The sequence below is a fragment of the Puma concolor genome, chromosome D3, assembly GCF_028749965.1.
Source record: "Puma concolor isolate L17-30 chromosome D3, mPumCon1.1.hap2, whole genome shotgun sequence".
Taxonomy (NCBI): domain Eukaryota; kingdom Metazoa; phylum Chordata; class Mammalia; order Carnivora; family Felidae; genus Puma; species Puma concolor.
The window spans coordinates 46036325-46057538 of NC_141678.1; the positions used below are offsets into that span (position 1 = coordinate 46036325).

Here is a 21214-nt window from a genome sequence, read left to right on the forward strand (position 1 = left end):
GCTAAGCCCCAACTAGGTTCCCTCACCTGACCTACCCAGCAAGGTGACTCCTCCACATGGTAGCCTCGCAGTTTGGGCAGTTCTTATTGGCTTCACCAACACCATGGATCACTCCTGCTGTGCTGCTTGAGTTGCTCACAAATACTCAACACTCTGAATGTTAAACCCAAGAATGCCAAGGGCCTTTTGCTGATATCCCACCTGGTCTGCCCAAGCCCCATCAGAGTTCCCTGGCTTTTAGCTGGCTTGCTTATCTAGCCCGTGATCAACATGTGATTTTCCTTTTGTTTTTACTGCTCTTGCTTAAAGCTTAAACCAAGGACATCTTTGGTTTGACTTTTGCATAGAGTTAGAAGGAGGTGGTTTTCCCTGGCCCAGTACTCCCAGGCAGTGGGGAGCTTCCTCTTGTCTCTGGAGCCCCTTTCCATGTCAGGTAAAGTGAAGCTCTTGCCTTGGTCCTTCTCCCCACCACCCACACACACTTTCGCACGTGCGCGCGCGCGCGCACACACACACACACATTCTGGTCCTCACTGTCCGGCCTTTTCTGGGGACCAGCATGGCCATGTCTAATCAAGTGCACGCGTTAGGAAGATGTCAGGATTTGCTGGCATGCTTAGATTGAAGACTGGTTACAGGCTGCACTAACTCCTTTCAGGTAAACTGCATTTGAGTTCCATTAATCATGAATAGGGGTGGATTTTTACTCATAACAGCAGCCCTACAGGCTGAGTTTGGTGAGCAAAAACCACTTGTAAGTGTGTAGAAGCCCTTTCTGGTCATAAGGGCGTTGCCTCTTCTCTGGGTGTCCCCAGGCTAACTCACCAAAGGATAACTGACACCAGGTAATGCCTTTTCTCAGAATTCAATGGCAAGGAGCACCCTTAAACTCCAAAGATGTACCTTCAGAGCTAGAAGGAACTTGGAGACTGTTCAGTCCTGTGGTTTTCAGACATTTTGCTGAAGAAACCGCTCCTCCAATACAAGTTTACACAAAATGCCAATAAATAGCTAACCACAGAGTTACTCCAGAAGAGTGGGTGAGAATGAGAATCCCACTCACTTTTACTCTGTGCTTCAAGGTCCCATTAGGAAAACCATAGTCCTTATCTAACATCCCTGCCTTTGGTGCCAGTGGGCATCTGAAGCCAGGGAGCATAGGTTGTGTTTGATGGAGATGCGGTCAGGCAGAATCCTCGGTCCCTGCAAATTAACTTGCTTTGTTGATCCCAGGCTTTCTCATCTGTAAAAGTGGCTATGATGTCAGCTTTAGAGTTTTGAGAGTATTAAATGAAATATTACATATGAAAGCTCTGAGCACCCTGCCAGGCTGTAGTAGATACTCATTAAATGTTCACTTTGTTTCTGTTCTGTCCAGTCACAGAGCTGTTTCATTGTTCTTCCTAAATCTGCCCCAACACAGCAAATCTCAGTCCGATTCGTGATGAGTTCATCAGCTCTTTGTTTCTACGAACATAAGGGATTCATCTTCAGATCTGCTTTCATTTGGTCTTTAAATTGTTTTCCTCGGTGGTTAACTGCTTATTTTTTAAAAATCTAGAATGTATGTAAAAATAAAAGGAAGGTAAAAATTATTGAGCCTTAGCTCCTAAACAAAACCTTCATTAACATTTTGGTTTATTTCCTTCCAGTCTTTTTTTTTTCTTTCTTTCTTATCCCCTAGTGCATGTGCTTGTATGGAATATGAAGAGCTGATTGTTTTCTTCTGATCTTCCCGGTGGGAAGAAGCTTTGCCACATCCCACCTTTCAGAACAAGCTATCAGAAGCTGGTCACTGAGAAGAGGAACAGATGTTGCGCGTCTTTTTCACTATAACTGTAACATCAAACCTTCCCATAGCTGTAAACACCCTTCTCAGATTAAGCTTGTAAATTATACTATTTTCTGGGAAGAGTCCCAGCCCTAAACCAGCTCTTCTTCTTTCAATCAACAGTTTGCCAAGGCCCGACTGAGTCTTTTTGCCTTTTATCCACATGAGTCACTGCCTTCTCTTTTCGTGTGGATCTGTGGTTTGGCTTGGCAACCTTTTGCTTACAAAATGAATTGCAAGCAAGTTTCCCGACTCTCAAGCAGGCAGACCCCACTTGATAAACCACTCGTCCATATCTCTACCTAAGACCACTGCCCCTCCATTTGTGCCACCAGCCCTGTCCCCTGGACTGCTTTGCCATCACCATGGGGCCAGGAGCTGCAAAGGAATTTATGGGTTCAGAAGTGGAAAGCAGGAGGGGTGCCTGGGCGGCTCAGTAGATTAAGCTTCCAACTTCGGCTCAGGTCATGATCTTGCGGTTGGTGAGTTCGAGCCCCGCACCGGGCTCTGTGCTGACAGCTCAGAGCTTGGAGCCTGCTTTGGATTCTGTGTTTCTCTCTCTCTCTCTCTCTCTCTCTCTCTCTCTCTCTCTCTCTCTCTCTGCCCCTGCTCTCACACAAAATAAACATTAAAAAAAATTTTTTTTTTAAATGAAGTAGAAAGCGGGAGAGACTGTGAAAGACTGGAACAGCTTGGGGCACCTGGGTGGCGCAGTCGGTTAAGCGTCCGACTTCAGCCAGGTCACGATCTCGCGGTCCGTGAGTTCGAGCCCCGCGTCAGGCTCTGGGCTGATGGCTCAGAGCCTGGAGCCTGTTTCCGATTCTGTGTCTCCCTCTCCCTGTGCCCCTCCCCCGTTCATGCTCTGTCTCTCTCTGTCCCAAAAATAAATAAACGTTGAAAAAAAAAATTTTAAAAAAAGACTGGAACAGCTTAGGAGTAAGGATCCTGGGGTCCTGAGAAGGAAAAGGAGGTTCACAGAGAGAGGTAGAAAGAATGCAAACTTGACCCCCTTTACAATGTCACTGAAGGTTAGTCCCAAATGAGGAAACCAAGAGGGAGACAGCTTTTTCCTATTTCTTCACCCTCTTTCACCCTCTGACCTGTTGCTCCTACAACCAGAGTTCTTGCTCTTACTATGGGGCTAGTTTGGTGACATTAGAGGCTAAAAGAGCATTGTGTGGGCAATCTCCATTTGTAACATCATGTCCGTGGGAAAATATATTCCAAGTTCCAGACGGCCAACTCAAAGGCTTTGGAACACAATCCATTGGTGAGTGAGAGACTACAGGCATTGTATTGGGGGCCAGTGCCAGGACTATCTCTGTATATGGGGACTGACACAAATGCCCAGATGCACTTTATTTCCTGAAACATACAGACATCATTAGGTATTTCTGTATGTACAGATCTGATCAGGAGGTAGCAGTGAATCCAGTTAACTTGTGACTCAGGGTTATGTAAAATAATCAAAATAGATGATTCCAGCTTGATGATGATGTGTGTAGGAACGGACCCATTCATATAACCAGACCTGATTGAATGATAATCTCTGGATTCTCCTACAGATGTATCTGAGACCATGTGATAAAGCAAGTGGCTTCCCAGTGGAGCACAAGGTATCTCTGGGAGCATGTTTTAAAATAGCAGTGCCCACGTGATATTTGCTTATGTCCTTAGCTTTTGTCATGGGGACATTTCAGATGAGGTCATCTTCTTGGGTCTGTTTCCTGAGCGTTGATTGTTTTGTGACATACAAAACCACTTCTTCTGAGAGAGGGCCTCCAGGCCTAAAAGCCTCCTCCCTGGCTCTGGCCTATCCCCCTCCTTCCTCCCTACCCAGTTTCCCCCAGAACGTCTCTTTTCATTGTGGAAAATTACACACTCACAAATTGTGTTTCTTTGCTCACACCAACCATATTCCCACACAGAGACATATTCTGGAATGAGCTCATGGATGAATCATGCCGTTATCCGGCTGTTTATAGGAGCTGCCATTAGACAAAGATTTTGGTGTAAGCTACATTAAGGCCCCTTCATTGTCTGCCAGTTACCCTTGGGGGATGGCTTATCGGTGAAGTGCTGAGTGTGAGGGGCAGGACTTGTAGACTAAAAGCTGCTTTGATTTCACTTTTTCCTGTCAGCCCTGGGCTTTGTTCCATTGACTCTGAACTATGGTGGTGTAACGTTCAGCTCTGCTACAAGTAAGCAGACTCAATCCAAGATGGCAGCTGTATTTTATCTGAAGAGGTGAGAAATAGGATTTCTTAAAAGATAATAAATGTTTTTATATCACAGGGTTCCAGCGGATGCATAATCTCTTAATTAAAATTAGCTCACAAGTGGTATTTCTTAATCCAGCTTTCAAGCTTTACTCTCTGCAGCAAATCTCTCTCTTTTTTAAAAGGATCTGGAAATCCTATTAATATTTAATTGGTTTTTAAATTATTTATGCATCAAAGTGTTCAACCTGTTGTTGTTCCTTAAAGAGCGAGTGCCCAGTGGTGCTTCTGTCTGGCATTACAAGGTCTCGAGTTTAGAGCGCCATTAGAGAAACGATCACAAGTGGAGGTTGGGCCATCTTGGAAGCTGGAAGCCCTGGAAGCTAGTTAATTGGATTACGCACACATTTCCACTTCCCAGGTGTTAAGTATTTAAATCATATCTTTTTTTATTAGGAGTAATATTGGCTTGCTAATCACATGCTCCTTTAAGAAAGGGCCTTAACCTTGAACTTCTTGTTACCTAACAAGGAATCTTGTTTGATCAGTTGCGTGCATTACTGCTTCGTGAGCATCGGTAATGGGAGATCATTTTACCTGTTACACGGGATGAAATCAGGACTTGGGACATTGTGAGGTTAATAACAACCTAGGTAATCCCCTTTGGGCACCAGGATATCTAGATTGGCCATCTGCTCTGACCAGATGATTCCACAACTGCAAAATCACACTCATCCACTCTTTGCTGTGGGAGCCAAAACAGAGACAGGTCCAGGGGGTTTCCAACCACGAAGTCATAGGCTTTCGAGGAGAGCTACATTAAAAGAATTATGGGGCCATCCTGTGAAGAATAGGGCTCCACTCCACAAAGAACCAACCTATATTTCTGCCCCTTGCTGAAGGGTAGAACTGTTGCCTGGCTGTCTCCCCAAATGCATTTTCATCTTCTGTTTTCATCCCCTCCCCCATCTTCTGTGAGCCCCTGCCCTGTCCCCCCTTAAACCACCTCCCATCCACCCCCAGTGGCCAGACTTTGTAAGAAAACCTTTGTGCTGGGTTTTCAAAGTGTTGTCTGTTGCCTACAGCCTCTGCAAAAGAAACTTGAATGGATGAGAAATGAGCTCTTACAGCTAAGTAGGTCTGAGCTGTAGCGTCACCCAGGCCTGTGGAAGAGAAGAAAACAGACCCTTGCATTGTCCGTGGTTCCTCACCGCTGGCTCTGTTAGTGCGTCTGTCCAAATGAGATCCTTTCCTATGACCTAACTAACCATGTTCATCTCTGAATGCAAGCTACAGCATTTAAACCCTTAATGCACACAATTTTGGATAGTATCCATATAGGGTATTTGAACTTGTCTCTATTCCATTTTTAGAAGGAGGTGGAACATAAGTAAATTAATATTTGGACTCTGGATGTATCTGGGAAAAATAATCTTCTAGGCTTTTCAAAGAAACTGGAAAGTCCAACTTCAGTTTGCTTTTAATTACTTACAGCTGCAGCTCCGTGTTAATTCAGTTCTGTCTCCTGGTACTGGAGGGTTCATGCTGGCTTTTGAGCCAGACTGTTTTCATACACCATTTTAATGAGAATTTAGAACAATGATTTTAGAAAACATCAAGATTTTATCACTACTCCCCTAGGACTTTTGCCTAATTCTTTTTCACTGGAGTTTTTTACAGATTCTTTTTGGATGAACCAGCAACACTGTTCAGAGTTCCTTTTACAGAAAGGCAACTCTTCTTGGCTCCCCAAACAGTGGGGCTTCCTGGGTCATAGGTCTCTCATTTGCTTCACGCTCGCATGTGAGTCCTGAGCAGTTACTTTGTAAATTAGGTGGCACGATGTGAAATCGCTATGTACGTAGGTCAAAACGGGCAAGCAACAGCATTTTTGTATGGCTCATGTTAATACAAGATTTCAGCAACTCTTACGAGAGCACTTAGCTAAGGAACCTAGAGAAGTTTGTCAGCCTCTTTGTGAAAGCCGTCTTTTGTCAGTTGCCACGAGTCTTACTATATAGAAATTCAAAAGCCAGTAAAAGAAACCAACATACTGAAATCGCTTACACGAGATGTGGATGTCATGTTCCATGGACATGCCACTATGCAAGCAGATGTGTGCACGAGTGTGCTTCTAATTCAGTTCCACCAAAGTGGCAGTCCTGAAGTTAGCGACAACCTCATCTTGAACCTGAGCCAGAAAAAATGGGAAAGCATGCCCTCAACCGCTGCCGTGAAGCTATCAATTTTCTGGAGCAGTTGTGATATTTATTACCATGTGAGTGAAGTTTTGTAGTTCAAATGGAGCAGATAGGAGTGTACCAGATGTGGTGTGCAGGAAATGCCTCATTTCTTTAAAAAAAAAAAAAAATCTTAATATGAACAATTAGCCCATCCCCCACACCCCAAGGCTGAAAGGAAATTAAAACATAATTATCACTGGGCATCCTCCTTTCTCCCCACCAGGATGTGCAAAGGACCTAGAGTTTTTTTTAATGCCTCGGATTTGGGGAGCACCGCTGCTCATTGTTCGCAAATGTGCTTGGTGTTGCTGAAACCCTTATCACCCCGTCCCCGTGGCCTTCGAGGCAAAAGGATGTGCTGCTGTGTGCCCCACATATAATGTGCATCTGATCACAGCCAGGAGCCCAGTTCCCAAGGTGCTGGAGTGCAGGGTGTGGGTCCCCTTTGAACTTGGGTCCCATAATCCTTTCCCTCCCCACTGAGGGTAATCTTGTGCTGGCTCCCATCTGCAGGGTCCCGCCTCTTTCCCACCCCTTCTGGGGACACCTGACACCATCTCTCCTCAGGGAGCTGGGGCCTGGGGAGTAAACATCCTGAGGCAGTGGCCAGGCCACTTGTGGGAAGGCTTACTTGGTCCAGTACTGGAGCTGCTAGCCATGTTCCCTTGCTAGCTAGCTATTTGAATTTAAATTAACTAAAATAAACAGTTCAGTTCCTCAGTCAACTCATCACACTTCAAGCACCCAGTTGCCACAGAGAGCTAGTGGCTACCGCATCAGACCACGCAGACAGGATGTTTCCCTCACTGTAGGAAGTGCTATTGGGCAGAGCTGGTCTACAGTGAGTAATGTGTGTTTTTTCTAGGAACGGTTGAGGTTGGATCTACTACTCTCCTGACTTGTTTTCCGACTCTGCTTGGCTTTGGTAATTGACAAAGGAGAATGGTAACAAGCAAAGGGTGGTGGGCAGGGATGGCTATGGTGAGCAGACTCACACACTCTCTAGAGATGGGTTCCTGTGGTTAGGTGTGGTGGGGCTTTGCCTGTTGCCCTCTCTCTGCCATGTTGTCCAGAGTGTCCTGAGGTATTGGAATAATCACCGGGTCTAAGAACCCCTGTTTAAATCTTTAAATGGGTTTTGGGATTTATCTCCTAAGAGGAATCTTGGATTTTATGTGAGCACATAAAATTTAATGTGTGTTATAGCTCCATTTCCCTTGGGGGTGGCATCAGCAAGGGGAGTGTGGTTTGAGTGTGGCTGGTTTGATTCTGTGAACTGGGATGTGTACGTACAGCAAGGAGGGGGCCCGCTGGCAAAGGCAAGGCTGTCCAGGGAATCAGGAGCCTGTGAGCAAATTGAGACTGATGTTAAGGGACATGATAGACACCCATGTCCCATGCCATCTGTATAAATGAGCAGTGGTAAGACAGCAAAGAGCCAGACTGCCTGGCTTCTTAAGTCAATACTACACATCAGACATGGTGTAGACAGGATACAATCATGGAATGAGCCTCTGTCCCTGCCTGCAGCCAGAGCACTCTTAAAATGGGCATGTTTTGTCATCCTCATTTCTTTCTGTTTTCTCACCCCATAAAGATAGGCCCTGCTTTTAAATTAGTTTCAGCCCTAAATAACATTCTCTGTCTGGCAAAATAGAAACAAGGAAACAGTTGTTTGGGAGTTGGGAATTTGAGGCACGTGCTTGCTGGGTTGTGCTTTGGGCAAGAAGGAAGTCCCAGAAGCGAGCTGTAGGTCCTTTAATAAGACACAAGGCGCTGCTGTCTTTGTACCCACTTGCCTCCTGGGCTGCCGCAGCCATCCCTTCTCCTTGCCCACCATGGCTACTTTTGCTTTGTTGCCTGGTTCAGGTTCTTGCTCTGTAGGCGTTTCCTTTTGTTAGTGCAGGCATCATCTCTGTCCATCGCTTCAGGAAGCCTGAGAGACAGCCTGGATGGCTCACGTAGGAGGCAGGGCAGAAGGGCAGGTGGTCTCTGGCGAGTGCCATCCCAAGGCCCTGGTGGCCTCGCTGAGCCCCACTCTGCTTCCACCTGCTTGCTTGGTCCTTCCAGCTGCCAATTTGAGGTCAGAGACTAGAATGCAGGTCACTGTTCGCTCGGCATGTTTATAAAGTGATGTGACTTAAATCATCCTGGACGCCTTGGCCCTCAGTGAGCATGTTCCCCCCCGCAGAGAAGGTGCCCCTGGGAAAAGGCAGGCACATCCCGAAAGGACTCCCATTGCTCAGAATATTTTTGGAGCTCAGGACGGGATGATGTGCACCTTCTGACAAAGTGTTTACAGTTCTGTATGTTAATGTCCTAATTCTGCACCATCCCTAAGGGGTGAGTTTGAGGTCTGAAATTACCCGAAGTGATTTACAGTCAAATCTGGTTAGTAGGGTATGAGGGTGGGAGGGGGCGTTCTGATTCAAGCAACAGTGTTCAGAGCAAAAAAATATATATAAGTATAAAGCTTGAAGATTGGGAAGGTTGGTTATTTGCCTTTTTTTTTTTTTTTGTAAGACTTTATCAATTTCCAAAGGGGCTCCAGAGAGTTTTGAACATGGCAATACCATGGCATCCCAAGGAGAGTACCTTTTATTCCTATATATATATATATATATATATATATATATATACACACACACACGCACACACACACACATACTTATTCCTATATATATATATATATATATATTAATTTTTTCCCCCAATGTTTATTTCTGAGAGAGAGAGAGACAGAACACAAGCAGGGGAGGGTCAGAGAGAATCCAAAGCAGGCTCCAGGCTCTGAGCTGTCAGCACAGAGACCGATGTGGGGCTCGAATGCACGAACTGTGAGATCACGACCTGAGCCGAAGTCAGACACCCAACTGACTGAGCCACCCAGGTACCCCGCAATATTTTAAAAATGCAATATTTGATGCAAATTTGGGCTCTTTTACAGCTGTTAATCACGCTTTCATTATAAGGTAGGGTTTTAGAACTAGTGATTGCTCAGCTAAATCAGAAAATGCCTGTTTTCCTTCACAGAAGGGGATGTCTCTTGTCTCTCTTCCCCTCACTCACCCGGCTCCCTCTCTTTTTCTTTGATTTCTTGATCTTTGGCCTGGAGAGTCTTGCCTTTAACATTTTTCTCTTGCTTAGTTTGTGGAAGACAGCCCCTGAATATGGTGCTTCTCTCCAGGCCACACAGCAAGAACACTACCAGCCTGAGGTGGCTGTGTATAACAAGCATCATAGACACAGAAACTGGAAGTCCTTCCCAAATGTGGCTGTGTTGTAGAATCCTGTGGGAAGTGTTTAAAACTGATACCCAGGTTGCACCCCATTCCAACTGAAACAGAATGTCTGTGGACGGGAGCCAGGCAGTGGTAGTTGGTCAGAGAACTCCAGGTGATTCTAATCTGCAGCCAAGTCTGAGGACTACTGCAAGGAGGGGGACTGACCTTGACAATGTGAGCAGTTAACGCCTGAGCATAACCACGGCCAGCTTGTCTCGCATCTTTTAGGCAATGTGATGTACTGGAAACAACACTGGATGCAAAACCAGTCTCTACAACATACTATCTTGTGTCTTGGCAAGCTACTTAACCTACTGTGGGCTTCGTCTTTCTCATCTATAAAATAAGATCGTAACAATACCTTATAATATCATTTTAAAGAATGAAAGATGGTGTGTGGAAGTCTTGGTAAATTGTGAAGTGCTGTATAAATGCTTGTTGTTAATACTGGAGATTATTCTTTTACAGAAAAATACTCACTTCCTAGGTCCCTTGGTGAGATAGCTAGGGTGACTATGGTGGCATTAATTCCTTCATTAATGCAGTAATAATGAGAACTGTTTAGACACGAATTTATTAACTCCCATCTAAAAAAGGGGGTGGCAAGGAGAGGAGGTCTCCCCCAGCTTTAAAATGAATCCAGCAGCGGGAGCCCAAGAGAACCATTGTCCCACCATACCCAGAGATTGCTGTCTAGCTTCCGGTAAGATGACTCTCAGCAAAGGGGCCTTGTGCAGCAGAGAGGGACATCAGTGGTCCATCAGCTTCTGAAACTGACTTTCATCTTCAGGCTTTCTGTTTGATTGGATTTCATTTATGTCAAAGTGGATGAACCAAGGTAGAACTGTCCTCAGTATTGCTAATGGGCCTCAGAGGCAGGACAAAGGGACATGCTGTTGGCCAGGGACTGCTTGGTCATTTTTGTCAGTGTGACTGTGGTGTCGTGTATAGTAAACATCATCATGGCTCTTTTGGGTACACACCAAAGCATTTTTTCTTGGGCTTGTCCTCCCCAGGGATTTGAAGTTGGATGGAGGGAAACAGTCAACAGGTGCCGTGAGCTTGAAAGAGATCATTGGCCTTGAAGGCGTGGAGCTGGGAGCTGATGGGAAGGTAAGGCTTTCTGGCTTCCACCCAGCAGGTTTGTGCCGACACCCCCAGGGTTGGGAAGCAGAGGCAGCGTGACAGACCGGGACCCTTGCTCGTGGTGGAGGAGCCGAGTCTGGGGCCCCTTCCTGGTGGGTGATGCCAGCCCATCCCTGTTCCCCTAGCGTGCATGTGGAACCCTGCCTCCCCCCACCCCTGAGCCAGTGATGAAATAGCACATGTATTTCTCCTCCAGCACAGTTTATGATGGAATCCATGATACTGACCACTGTCTCAGACAAGCACACCTGTGCCTCTTCTGGAATGGAGTGACGGGTGGTTTGAACATGCATTAACTGATGCTGTCAGCCAGCAGCATTCTTGCTACTAGAAAGTTTGGGGGGGGGGGGGCTTCCTGTGGTCCTGAGAAGCTGAGTCTGTCAACCATAGTGAGCACCTAGCAGGAAGGCTGTCACATTCCTCCCTGTCCACGACCCAGTGAGTGAGCTGCTGGGTGGAAGCCTGAGGAGTGAAGGTTGAAAGATGAAGTTGACCTTTTGGTGCTCGATCCAGGTGGTCTTTGTAAGCGCTTCAAAAGCCTGTTTGTGGAGACAGTGCAAGTATTTGGGGAAGCTATCTCAGGGTAGCTGAAGCTGCTGGGGCAGCACATGACCTCCCACAGCCCCTCTCCCGGAACAACTGGTCCCCACTGTGCCCAGACGACATCAGCCTCGAGCCACAAGTAGGCATGCATGAGGTGCACTTTTCCAAGCAGGTGAAACAAAAAAGCACTTGTTCCATCTCCATTCCTGAAGTTTGAGTGCTCACCTGGGAATGAGAGAGGTGAGCTACAGACAAGCATCAGAGATCGCATCTGCCCAAAGAACATGCAGGAGGCCACAGCCCTTTTATCAGAGACTCTTGGAGCCTGATGTGTTTTGGAATTCCGTACTTGGTGGGTCATTAAAACTCGTGTGCTGTTCAGAAAAAAACAGCCATGTGTGGTATGTGCCTCCTGTATTACACAACATCCCAACAGCTTCTGGGATGGTTACCAAACACTAATATTTCTGTTATAGGACATGAGCATTCACCCAAAGTACAATAAATTTAAACTTTTACCTAGCCTTAAGTCAGTTGAGTTTAGGTTTTGGCACCAATACATGCCAAAAACAGACTTCAGGTCTCCTTGGGCAGAGCTAAGAATATGGATGTGAACTTGGTGTGATAACTTAGCTTGGTCAGGATGCAAACCTAACATTGTCTGGGAATAATCCATTTTGTCCATTTTTATCTTCACCTTTTAGACTGTTTCTTACACCCAGTTTCTGTTACCCACAAATGCCTTCGGAGCCCGGAGAAATACCATAGACTCCACCTCCTCCTTCTCCCAGTTCCGTAACCTGAGCCACCGCAGCCTCTCCATAGGACGCGCAAGCAGCACCCAGGGGAGCCTCGACACAGGTAACCTTGGGCCGGGCTGGCCCCAGGCAGCGCGTGGTGGAAGGTGCCTCGGTGCGCAGTGTGCGTGGGTCTCTCTGTGTGCAGACTGGAGGAAGCATGCCTCTGGAGCGTGAGCTCATCCCACGGGTGACATGACTTTTGGGCAAGCCCGATTTTAGGCCATGCGTGTGGCCATGCAGCCAGGCCATAGGGGGACCCCACCATTGAGATATTTCAGCCACTGACTCTCAAGCTCCCACAAGGAGAAATGCCATATGCTGTATCGTGCAGATATGGCTGGACCCACCCCGCTCCCTTCAGCCTCTCTCTACCACTCAGAGATAATCTACCAACTTATCTCAACCTGGTTCTTGCCTATATTTTCACAGTGTTCAGATTTGGCTTTTTCAATTAATGGGCCAGAAACACAGGATCAGGTGTGAGAACTTTGTGAGTCTCGTGGTGGGTGAACTAACATGGCCTATGAAGGAAGGCTTGCTTGCTTCCAGCTTGGCCTCCACACCTCCGTAAGAAGTGAACAAGGGAGAAAACTGTATGAGGCAGTATTATTTCCACTCTTGGTGAAACTCCAGGTGAGCCAGAAGTTCCTCAGGCCTGCCCAGGTGCTGAGCTTGGCCATACTGTCCTGGTGTATCCACCGACCCTGGCCACGTACGGCTGTTTGCACTGGCGCCTGCTCTTGTCTGTGTTTGTACAGACATGGTGGCCTGCCTGGAGGCGCTCACACCACAAATGTGTTGCTCACATGGCACCACTGGAGTTACCAATTTGATCTGCAGGTTTAGCAAATGCATTTTTTTAGTGTCACATTTTGTGATCTCCTTGTTTGCTGTATCTTTCACGCCCATTGAGGTTTTGTGCTCTCCCAGGTCAGGGAGATTCATACATAATTTTCTAAGGTGGAAAACCTGTCACAATGGAATGTTAAGTATTTGGTGAACCCTTTTGCAGGGGATACAGTTCATTGGCATGTAGAGACGTCTCCTGCGGGTCAGAGTGTGCGATGTGACTCTGGGCTAAATGGCCTGAGGCCAGCCTTGCATCGGTGTAACTTTGTACTGGGCGTTTGCACTCCCCCTGTACCCCGCCTCTGCTTCTGAGAGTCTGGGGCCCCTATTGATCATTTTGTGTGTGATCCTTAGGTAGTGACCTAGGAGACTTCACGGACTATGACCCAAATCTCCTGGATGACCCCCAGTGGCCTTGTGGCAAGCACAAGCGAGTTCTGATCTTTCCTTCATACATGGTGAGTAGCGGGGGAGAAACAGTCCGTTTTGCTCACCCCCTCTGCCTCTGAGGAGTAGCTTGGAGGTGGTATTCTCACCCTAACAGATGGCTGCTCTCTGGGGTAGGGGGGCTTGTTCAAACGCTGGTTGGCCAGGGAAGCTTCTTGAGGTCTCCCCAGTGTGAGCTGCTTACGGAAGGACCAGCACGGGCTGGTCACCTGGCCTGTGTACACCACTTTGGCCCCCAGCTCGGTGCTGGGGACCTCACCTCTGAGGGGACACAACTGAGCTTATACATTCGTAGGCCCCGCTAGGGGAGGACCGGGCCCATCAAGCTCAGCTTTGTCTGGAGATCCATGGTGACTGGAGGCCTCCATGTGCACTCCGAGCAAACGTTTGGCACTGGGCTCCCGATGACAGAATTATCTCCTGGGAGAGTGAAGGTAGGACGATGTGGGCGTTAAATGCAAAATCTTCCCCTGCCATTTTTACTTCATGGACTCTTCCTGTTTTTCCCTTTGTGTAATTTCGGTTTCTGCTTTTGGCTGACCACCATTTCCCACCACTTGGGCTGCCGTTTCTCCAGACACCGGTGGGGCCTGATGGGGTCGTGTGTCCTTTCTTGGGGCGGACTTGCCCCAGCTCAGCGGCCGGCAGATCCTGGGCAGCTGTGGGAGGAGGAGAGAGCTGAGCTTGTGGGAAACCTGCCACGCCAGGCCTGCCACACACATCGGGTGGGAGAGCACTGACCCGGAATGCCCCTGCTGCCTCCCTGATGGGCCCAGATGGGGCGGGCACAGTTCATAACACCCGGCTCTGGTTCCCTTGTTCCTCCACCACCCTTGTCGCTCTCCACGGCCTTAACTTTGGGAGCGAGCAGAGGGTCCTTCTTCTGTTTTGGGCTCATGTGTCTGTAAAAGCAAGGGCCGGGAGCCCATTTACTGAACGAGCCCCTGCACACGTGCTCTGAGCTGAGAGTTCTCAGCAGTGGCATTCCACGCTCCAGCCTCTCCTTCTCCCCTGAACATTTGGCAAGTGGCTGACATCAGAGGAACAGCAGGCAGAACTCGGGACCTTGCCAGTGGCTTTCCAGCATATATCCTATTCTAATACGCTGTGCTGAGTCTGAATGAATTACCAGAGGTACTTAGTTTAAAATTGCCTGTTTCTTACTCTCCCATCCTCTTCCCCCACCTCCTAAACACAGAAAGCAAGACCAGAGCCATGTGTAATTTTTATTCCACTCTATGACCTGTTAAGATTATATACTACTTGGGGCACCTGGATGTTCAGTTGGTTGAGCATCTGACTCTTGATTTCGGCTCAGATCACGATCTCACGGTTCATGGGATAGAGCCCCATGTTGGCTCTGTGCTTAGAGCGCAGAGCCTCCTTGGGATTCTCTCTTCTCTATTTCTGCTCCTCCCCCATGCTCACACTCTTTCTTTCTAAAAATAAACTTAAAAAAAAAAAAAAAGATGATTTACTTCTTTCACAAAGCCAGAGTTTATTCATGTAAGCTAGCCCACAAGTGTGTAATAAATTATCAGAATCACCGCCCTAATGTTAAGGAGGGAGCAACTGAAACGTCATGGCTTGTGTAAAACTAAGATTCTTTATGTTCACTGCTTTTTATTCACTAAGTGACGGGGCTGGAAACTGTGGTTCGGGGAGTTTGAGTGAGGCTGTCATAGTTGCCAGACAGGAAGTGGGGGCCGAGGCTAGAACTCCTGGCTTGGTCCTCTTCTCACTTGGCCCGTGACCCCCATGTCCCTCAGCAGTCAGTGGCAGAACTGCTGACCTTGGGTTAGGGCATGAAAATAGTTCTTTGGGCCAACAGGTTACCAGATTTCTAGGTAACCAAGAGAATAAGAGCGGGGGCACTATTTTTGATTGACCTTGGGGTTTGGTAGGAAGCTCTTCTCTAGATCATGTTCTGTCTGGTGATAACATTGACCTTTCCTTCTACAGGCCTGGTGTCAGGCTGGTACTACATCTTCTTTTCTTTAAATGATTTCACTGTGAGCTTTAAGGTTCTGGGCCACAGTCTACATTTGCGTGCCTGTGCACACAGATGATTTTTCGTCCTTGGACGGTGTGCCAGATGATTCGCCAAGTCAGCATATACGTCCTATCCTCCTTGTTTTATGTTCCCAACTGGCTCATTTTTCATTTCACCACGTTGAATCTACAGCCTGTGCTTCCTGTAACAGTACACGTTTTAGAGAACGAAATTGCTTGTGAGCCGCATTTCCTAGTCAGCTCCATAAGATGTACGTCTCCTACTCTGGCCACAGATATTGGTACTTTGATAAAACGTGGGGCATTTGCTTTCCAGCATAGTCCTCTGTCACTGATATGCATGTCATGTGTTACGAAGAGCCTCAGACTGGCTCCCAGGAAACTTCCTGTTTAGAAGCAGGCATGGAATAGAGCTGTCTCACATGCAGCGAACTTGCACGAGTAAGTGCGAGCGTTTTGTTTTTGATTCGTGTTGGTTTGCTTGAACTCATAGAATTTGTCCATTCAGCCAATACTGACTGAGGCCCTACTATGTGTCAGGCCAGGTGCTCCCTTACATAGTGTTTTCGTCAACCTTCTAGTGGGTGGGGAAGTCAGACAGTGAACAAGTAGACAAGTCACTGCAGTCAGGAGGAGGGTGAAGAAAAGTGGTTAGGAGATGATGGGGGCAGGGTTGGGGGGTGGAGGTTGGAGGCCGGCCTGCAGGAAGGCTCCCCTGAGGACATAGCATTGAAGGGGAGTGTGAGGGGTAAGAAGGAGCAGCCTTGCCAGGCCTTGGTGGGAGGGGCCCATGCACAAGACTGTCATGTGAAGGGGTGGAAGAGAGCGAGTGTATAAAATCAAGATTTTTAACAGTAAAAGTCACTGTCCTTCCCTCTATGCACATGCACATACATGTACACTCCGACACACGCACAGGTGGAGAAGGCAGGCCCATAGAATGATGATCCTGACAGACGTTCCATACCTACTCGACCCCGGGCACAGGGAACTGTGCTTGTAATAGGCTCTGGCTACCAGGGTAGACAGAGGTATAGGGTTACTTGACCCAGGCTGTTGAAAACCTTCTTTGAGGGTCTGAGGCACATCTTGGCCTGTAGGTGGGTGTGAGGCCCTCTGTGTAGACAAACCCAGCCTTGGAGCTTTCCTCTTGGGATGTGAACCCTCATCATTGGCAGGGCACCCCCGGCGGGTGGACGTCAGACCTGTACAAAGTCTGTGCACCCCGGCTCCTCTCTCCCCTCTGGGGCTTCCTGTAGTGGCCTTTGCTGGAAGATGCCCATCTCCCTTAATACTCCCAAGGCCTGTGGGGTCCTGCTGCCTATGCTTATCTCCCTGAGGTCCCCAGGGCAGCTCAGGTGAGGCCAGCCCAGCAGAGGCCTCAGGAGAGCCAGGGACTGTTGCAGTGTTTTGGAGTGTTCTGTTTCTGTGGAAATTCAGGGTCTGAGATGTTCGTGTGGCCTCTGCAGAGTCAGGCAGCCTTGAAAGTGATGAGCTAAACCTTTCACCCCATCACATCCAGTGGCAGCCATTAACTTTTTTTCTCTTTTCATGTGGAGGTGTAATTTACATGTGATCAAATGTACACATTTTAAATGTACAGTTCCATGATTTTTGTTACCTCTACTTTAATGGAGATAGAACATTTCTTTCCCCTTAGTTCCCTCCTCTCCATCCTGTTCTCCCTCCCACCTGTTCCTGGCAAGGCAGCTGCTTTTTTTTTTTTTTTTTTTTTTTTTTAACGTTTATTTACTTTTGAGAGACACAGAGAGGCAGAGCATGAGCAGAGGAGGGGGAGAGAGAGAGAGAGATACAGAAACCAAAGCAGGCTCTAGGCTCCGAGCTGTTGGTTAGCACAGAGCCTGACACGGGGCTCAAACTCACAAACTGCGAGACCATGACCTGAGCTGAAGTTGGAAGCTCAACTGACTGAGCCACCCAAGTGCCCCTAGGCAACTGCTCTTTTGACTTCTGTCACCATAAACTAGTTTGCCTACTCTGGCACTTTAAATAAGTGGAATCATATACTATGTGCTTTTTTTTTTTTTGGCCCATCTTCTTTCATACGATTTAATAGGTGAGATTCACTCATGTTGCAGGTGTCAGTAGTTTGTTTGTTTTTTTTTAATTGCTGAGTAGGATTCTATTGTATGGGTATACCATAGTTTCCAGTTTGGAGGCACTATGAATATTGCAGCTATGAGCATTCTTCTACAGGTCTTTGGTGGACATATATTTTCATTTCTCTTGGACAGATAAATACCTAAGAGTAGGCTTTCTGAGTCATTATGTAGGTGATGTTAACGAGCCGGGATGTAGTTGGACATATATTTTCATTCCTGTGTGTTCTAAGTGTGATATAAAAAGGCCGCTTGTGTTGCCACAGTTGGGACATGTCTTAAAGTGGAAGCGTTCCAGAGGCAAACAATTCCCTGAGGCCTAGAAAGAAGCCTGTTACATATAAAGTTTAAGTGGCACCTCTTTAAAACTGGCCTCACACATAGACTTAGGTTGGTTTTTAACCTTGATGTAAGCAGGTCACTTCCACTATTAGCCACTGTGAAAGGGCAAAGGGAAAATTTTGAAGTAAAGAAAAAAAGATTCCTGGGGCAGGTCTGGAAACCAAGTCTCAGCTACAAGTAGGGCCTGTGGTTTTGGCCCTAAAGTTTCTAGACGGTGACCACAGAATAGGAAAGTATGTTGAGCCTCCTGGCTGCATGTGGGTTCTCACAGGGCCTTAGCTTAATGATGGTGTTTCTCAGTGTGGTGAGGGCAGCCGTGAGGCCTCAAGTCAGAAGCGGGGGCTTCCTGCCTTATGTGCCGCCTGGCCTGTCATTAAAGTTTCACCAGAGAGTGGTTGTTTATCATTAGAACCTGGCAGCTGAAGTCAGTAGTGGTTTTGTTTTTTCTTCCCTTTATGGGTGTGGAGAGCAATTAAGAGGAGAAAGTAGGCAAAAGAGCTGACTGAGCTAGTGCCAACAGAGTTAAGGTTATTTGAATGGATTTCTGGATCCTTTTCCTTTCTCAGGAAGAAGTCCCTCTCAACCTGTTCTGACAGCAGAAAAAAAAAACGACTAATAACCTTTACGATATCTAGATCAATCTTGAGAGGACACCTCTTGGATTGATCTTCTTGATAAAGTGCCTATGCTTGTATTTACTTAATATTACAGTCTAAATACTCCTAGAAAAACCCCTCCTTCCTACCCCCAGACCTCCCCAGTGTTGTGGGAATGTGTCCTAGAACTTTTTCCGCACAGTAGGAAATGCTGAGCAGTGGATAATAAAGACTCAACCAAAGGAAGACGAATTCAGCCTTCTGTGTGGCAGGCAGTTGGCCCAGCTTTCCCTCACTGTATGTCTTTTTCACCGCAAGCTGTCTTGATTTCCTACTTACCTGTCTGCAGTGTGGGTTTATAGAGAAGATGAAGTAGCTTGAGCCCCAGGGGCTCCTCCCTGTAAGGCCCTCAGGTTTCAAGGTGCTTTAAAAGCTCCTTCAATTCAGGAGACCCTCATTAGGAAAAGTAATGTGTCATTACAATAACCAAAGTGCTAGTCCTTTCTGGAGACTTGGAAGGGCTTTAGAGCTTCCCCAGCTCCAGGGAAAATCTGTCAGGCACCTGCACAGAAGCTGAGCAGTGGGATCTTTGTCCCACAGCTTTTGATGCAAGTGTTAAAATACAATTATTTTCTTTTTTATTTTGAGAAAGCCCACACATGAGGTGGGAAGAGGGGCAGAATGGGGGGTTGGAGAGAATCTTAAGCAGGCTCCACCCAACTGAGTCACCCAGGTGCCCCTTTTTAAATGCCCTATTGCATTATGTGGTGCATTTTGTTTTTAGGGTTTTTTTGGGAGGAAGGGGTTGTGTATGACAGTTTTATTGGATGTAATTCACATATCCTACGATTCACTTTTTTTTTTTTAAGTGTTCAGGGGTGTCTGGCTCAGTCTGTGGAACATGCTACTCTTGACCTTGGGATTGTAAATTCAAGCCCCATGTTGGGCGTAGAGCCTACTAAAATATAAAAATTAAATAAAGTGTACAATTAAGTGGTTTTTAGAATATTCACAAAGTTGTGTAGCCATCACCATAATCAGTTTCAGGACATTTTCATCATCCTCAAAAGAAGCCCCTGTACCCTTAACCCTCCACCCCCTGAGCCCTGGGCAACCACTAATCTACTTTCTGTCTCTGGACACTTGTCTATTCTGGACGTTTCATAAAAATGGAATCATATACCATGTGGCCTTTTATGTCTGGCTTTTACTTGGATAATGTTTTCAGCATGTATCCATGCTGTAGCATGCATCAGTATTGTGGTTTTCTTTTAATCTTTTTTTTTCTTATAAAAATAATGCAAAATGAAATACTAGCTTTACATTTTACCAAGATGTTGTAGCATCTGCTTCCTTTCTATGTGTTTCAGGTTTAGTGCCCATTTTGTGATCTCTTTTTTCCTAAGGTTTATTTATTTTGAGAGAGTGAGTATGAGCAGGGAAGGGGGAGAGAGAGAATCCTAATCTCCAGCATGGAGCCTGCTGGGAATTCTCTCTCCCTATGTTTCTGCCCCGCAGACACTCTCGCTCACTCTCAAAATAAATAAAACATTTTATTTATTTATTTATTTATTTATTTATTTATTTTTTTCAACGTTTATTTATTTTTTTGGGGACAGAGAGAGACAGAGCATGAACGGGGGAGGGGCAGAGAGAGAGGGAGACACAGAATCGGAAACAGGCTCCAGGCTCTGAGCCATCAGCCCAGAGCCTGATGCGGGGCTCGAACTCACGGACCGTGAGATCGTGACCTGGCTGAAGTCGGACGCTTAACCGACTGCGCCACCCAGGCGCCCCTAAATAAAACATTTTAAAAAATAGTAAAAGTGCATCCAAATACATTACGTATGTGTGTGAACTTAAAGCCACACCTACCCAGTGTCCTCTCAGGTGAGTGGACTCTAGAAGTTTCTATAGGACCATATAAGTATTTGACAAATACCTGAAGCTCTATGCCTACCTTGCCCTCCCTGGTAAATCCATGTAGGAGTGTAACCCTGAAGCAAAAGCAGTTTTTCCTGTGGTTTCTCTCCTTGATTTGCAAACGGTTTCATTTTGGTGAGGGAAATTGAAGCGCTGCTCCCCTAAGGGGAAGGGAGGGAGAGTAAATCCGGGATTATGTATTTGGAATCCGATGGGTAGAAATAGCAACAAATGCTGCCCGGGGCTGCGAAGGCCCTCTGCTCATTCCCATAGTTTTCCTTGTGATTTACTGTCCTCTTAGGGAAAAGGAAAAATGTGTAGAAGAGCTGAAATGCACAGCTGTTTGTGGTTAGATTGATCTAGGTGAGGGCCACCACTCTGCTTAATTACCTTAGCGAGCACAGAACATCTGCTTCCCAGTGCCCTGCTGAGCTCGGAGCGCCGATGGACAGGGGACAAGTGCAGTCAGGCAGGATAGCCCTGGCCGTGCAGTGGCTGTTGGTGTTGGAAGGAGCTTGCAGAGATCACTGCCCGATACCCATCCTTCCTTTGGAATGTTCTGCCCCCAGGGGATCCTGTGACCCAGAGGGGAACCTTAGCAGAGTCTACAGCAAGCCCACATCTGTTCAGAGCTGCTTGTAAGAATGCTTGGAGAGATGTGCATGGCAGGAGGATAGAGAAGGAAGGAGAAAGTTCTCAGGTTCAAAATGGAAGCACCTTTTATATTGTTTCTGTTGAAACCAGACCAGCTCTGAGCCCCTCTTTGTTCTCCGACATTGTCATTGGGGTACATGTACCCCCCACACACACCTGCCTGCCTTGCCTGCCTCCACTGTCTCCCATTGCATCCAACCCCAC

General features: G+C 46.9%; 1 protein-coding gene across 4 annotated transcripts in view; it reads left to right on the forward strand.

Annotated features, from left to right (window-relative positions):
- Nucleotides 1-21214, forward strand: part of CABLES1 (Cdk5 and Abl enzyme substrate 1) — a 129213-nt gene that overhangs the window by 95272 nt on the left and 12727 nt on the right. For all 4 annotated transcript variants that reach the window (XM_086682613.1, XM_086682611.1, XM_025931163.2 and 1 more), the window contains 3 exons: nucleotides 10594-10690; nucleotides 11971-12127; nucleotides 13270-13373. In XM_086682613.1, coding sequence (XP_086538739.1) covers nucleotides 10594-10690; nucleotides 11971-12127; nucleotides 13270-13373 — 358 coding nt within the window. The remainder of the gene's footprint in view (nucleotides 1-10593; nucleotides 10691-11970; nucleotides 12128-13269; nucleotides 13374-21214) is intronic.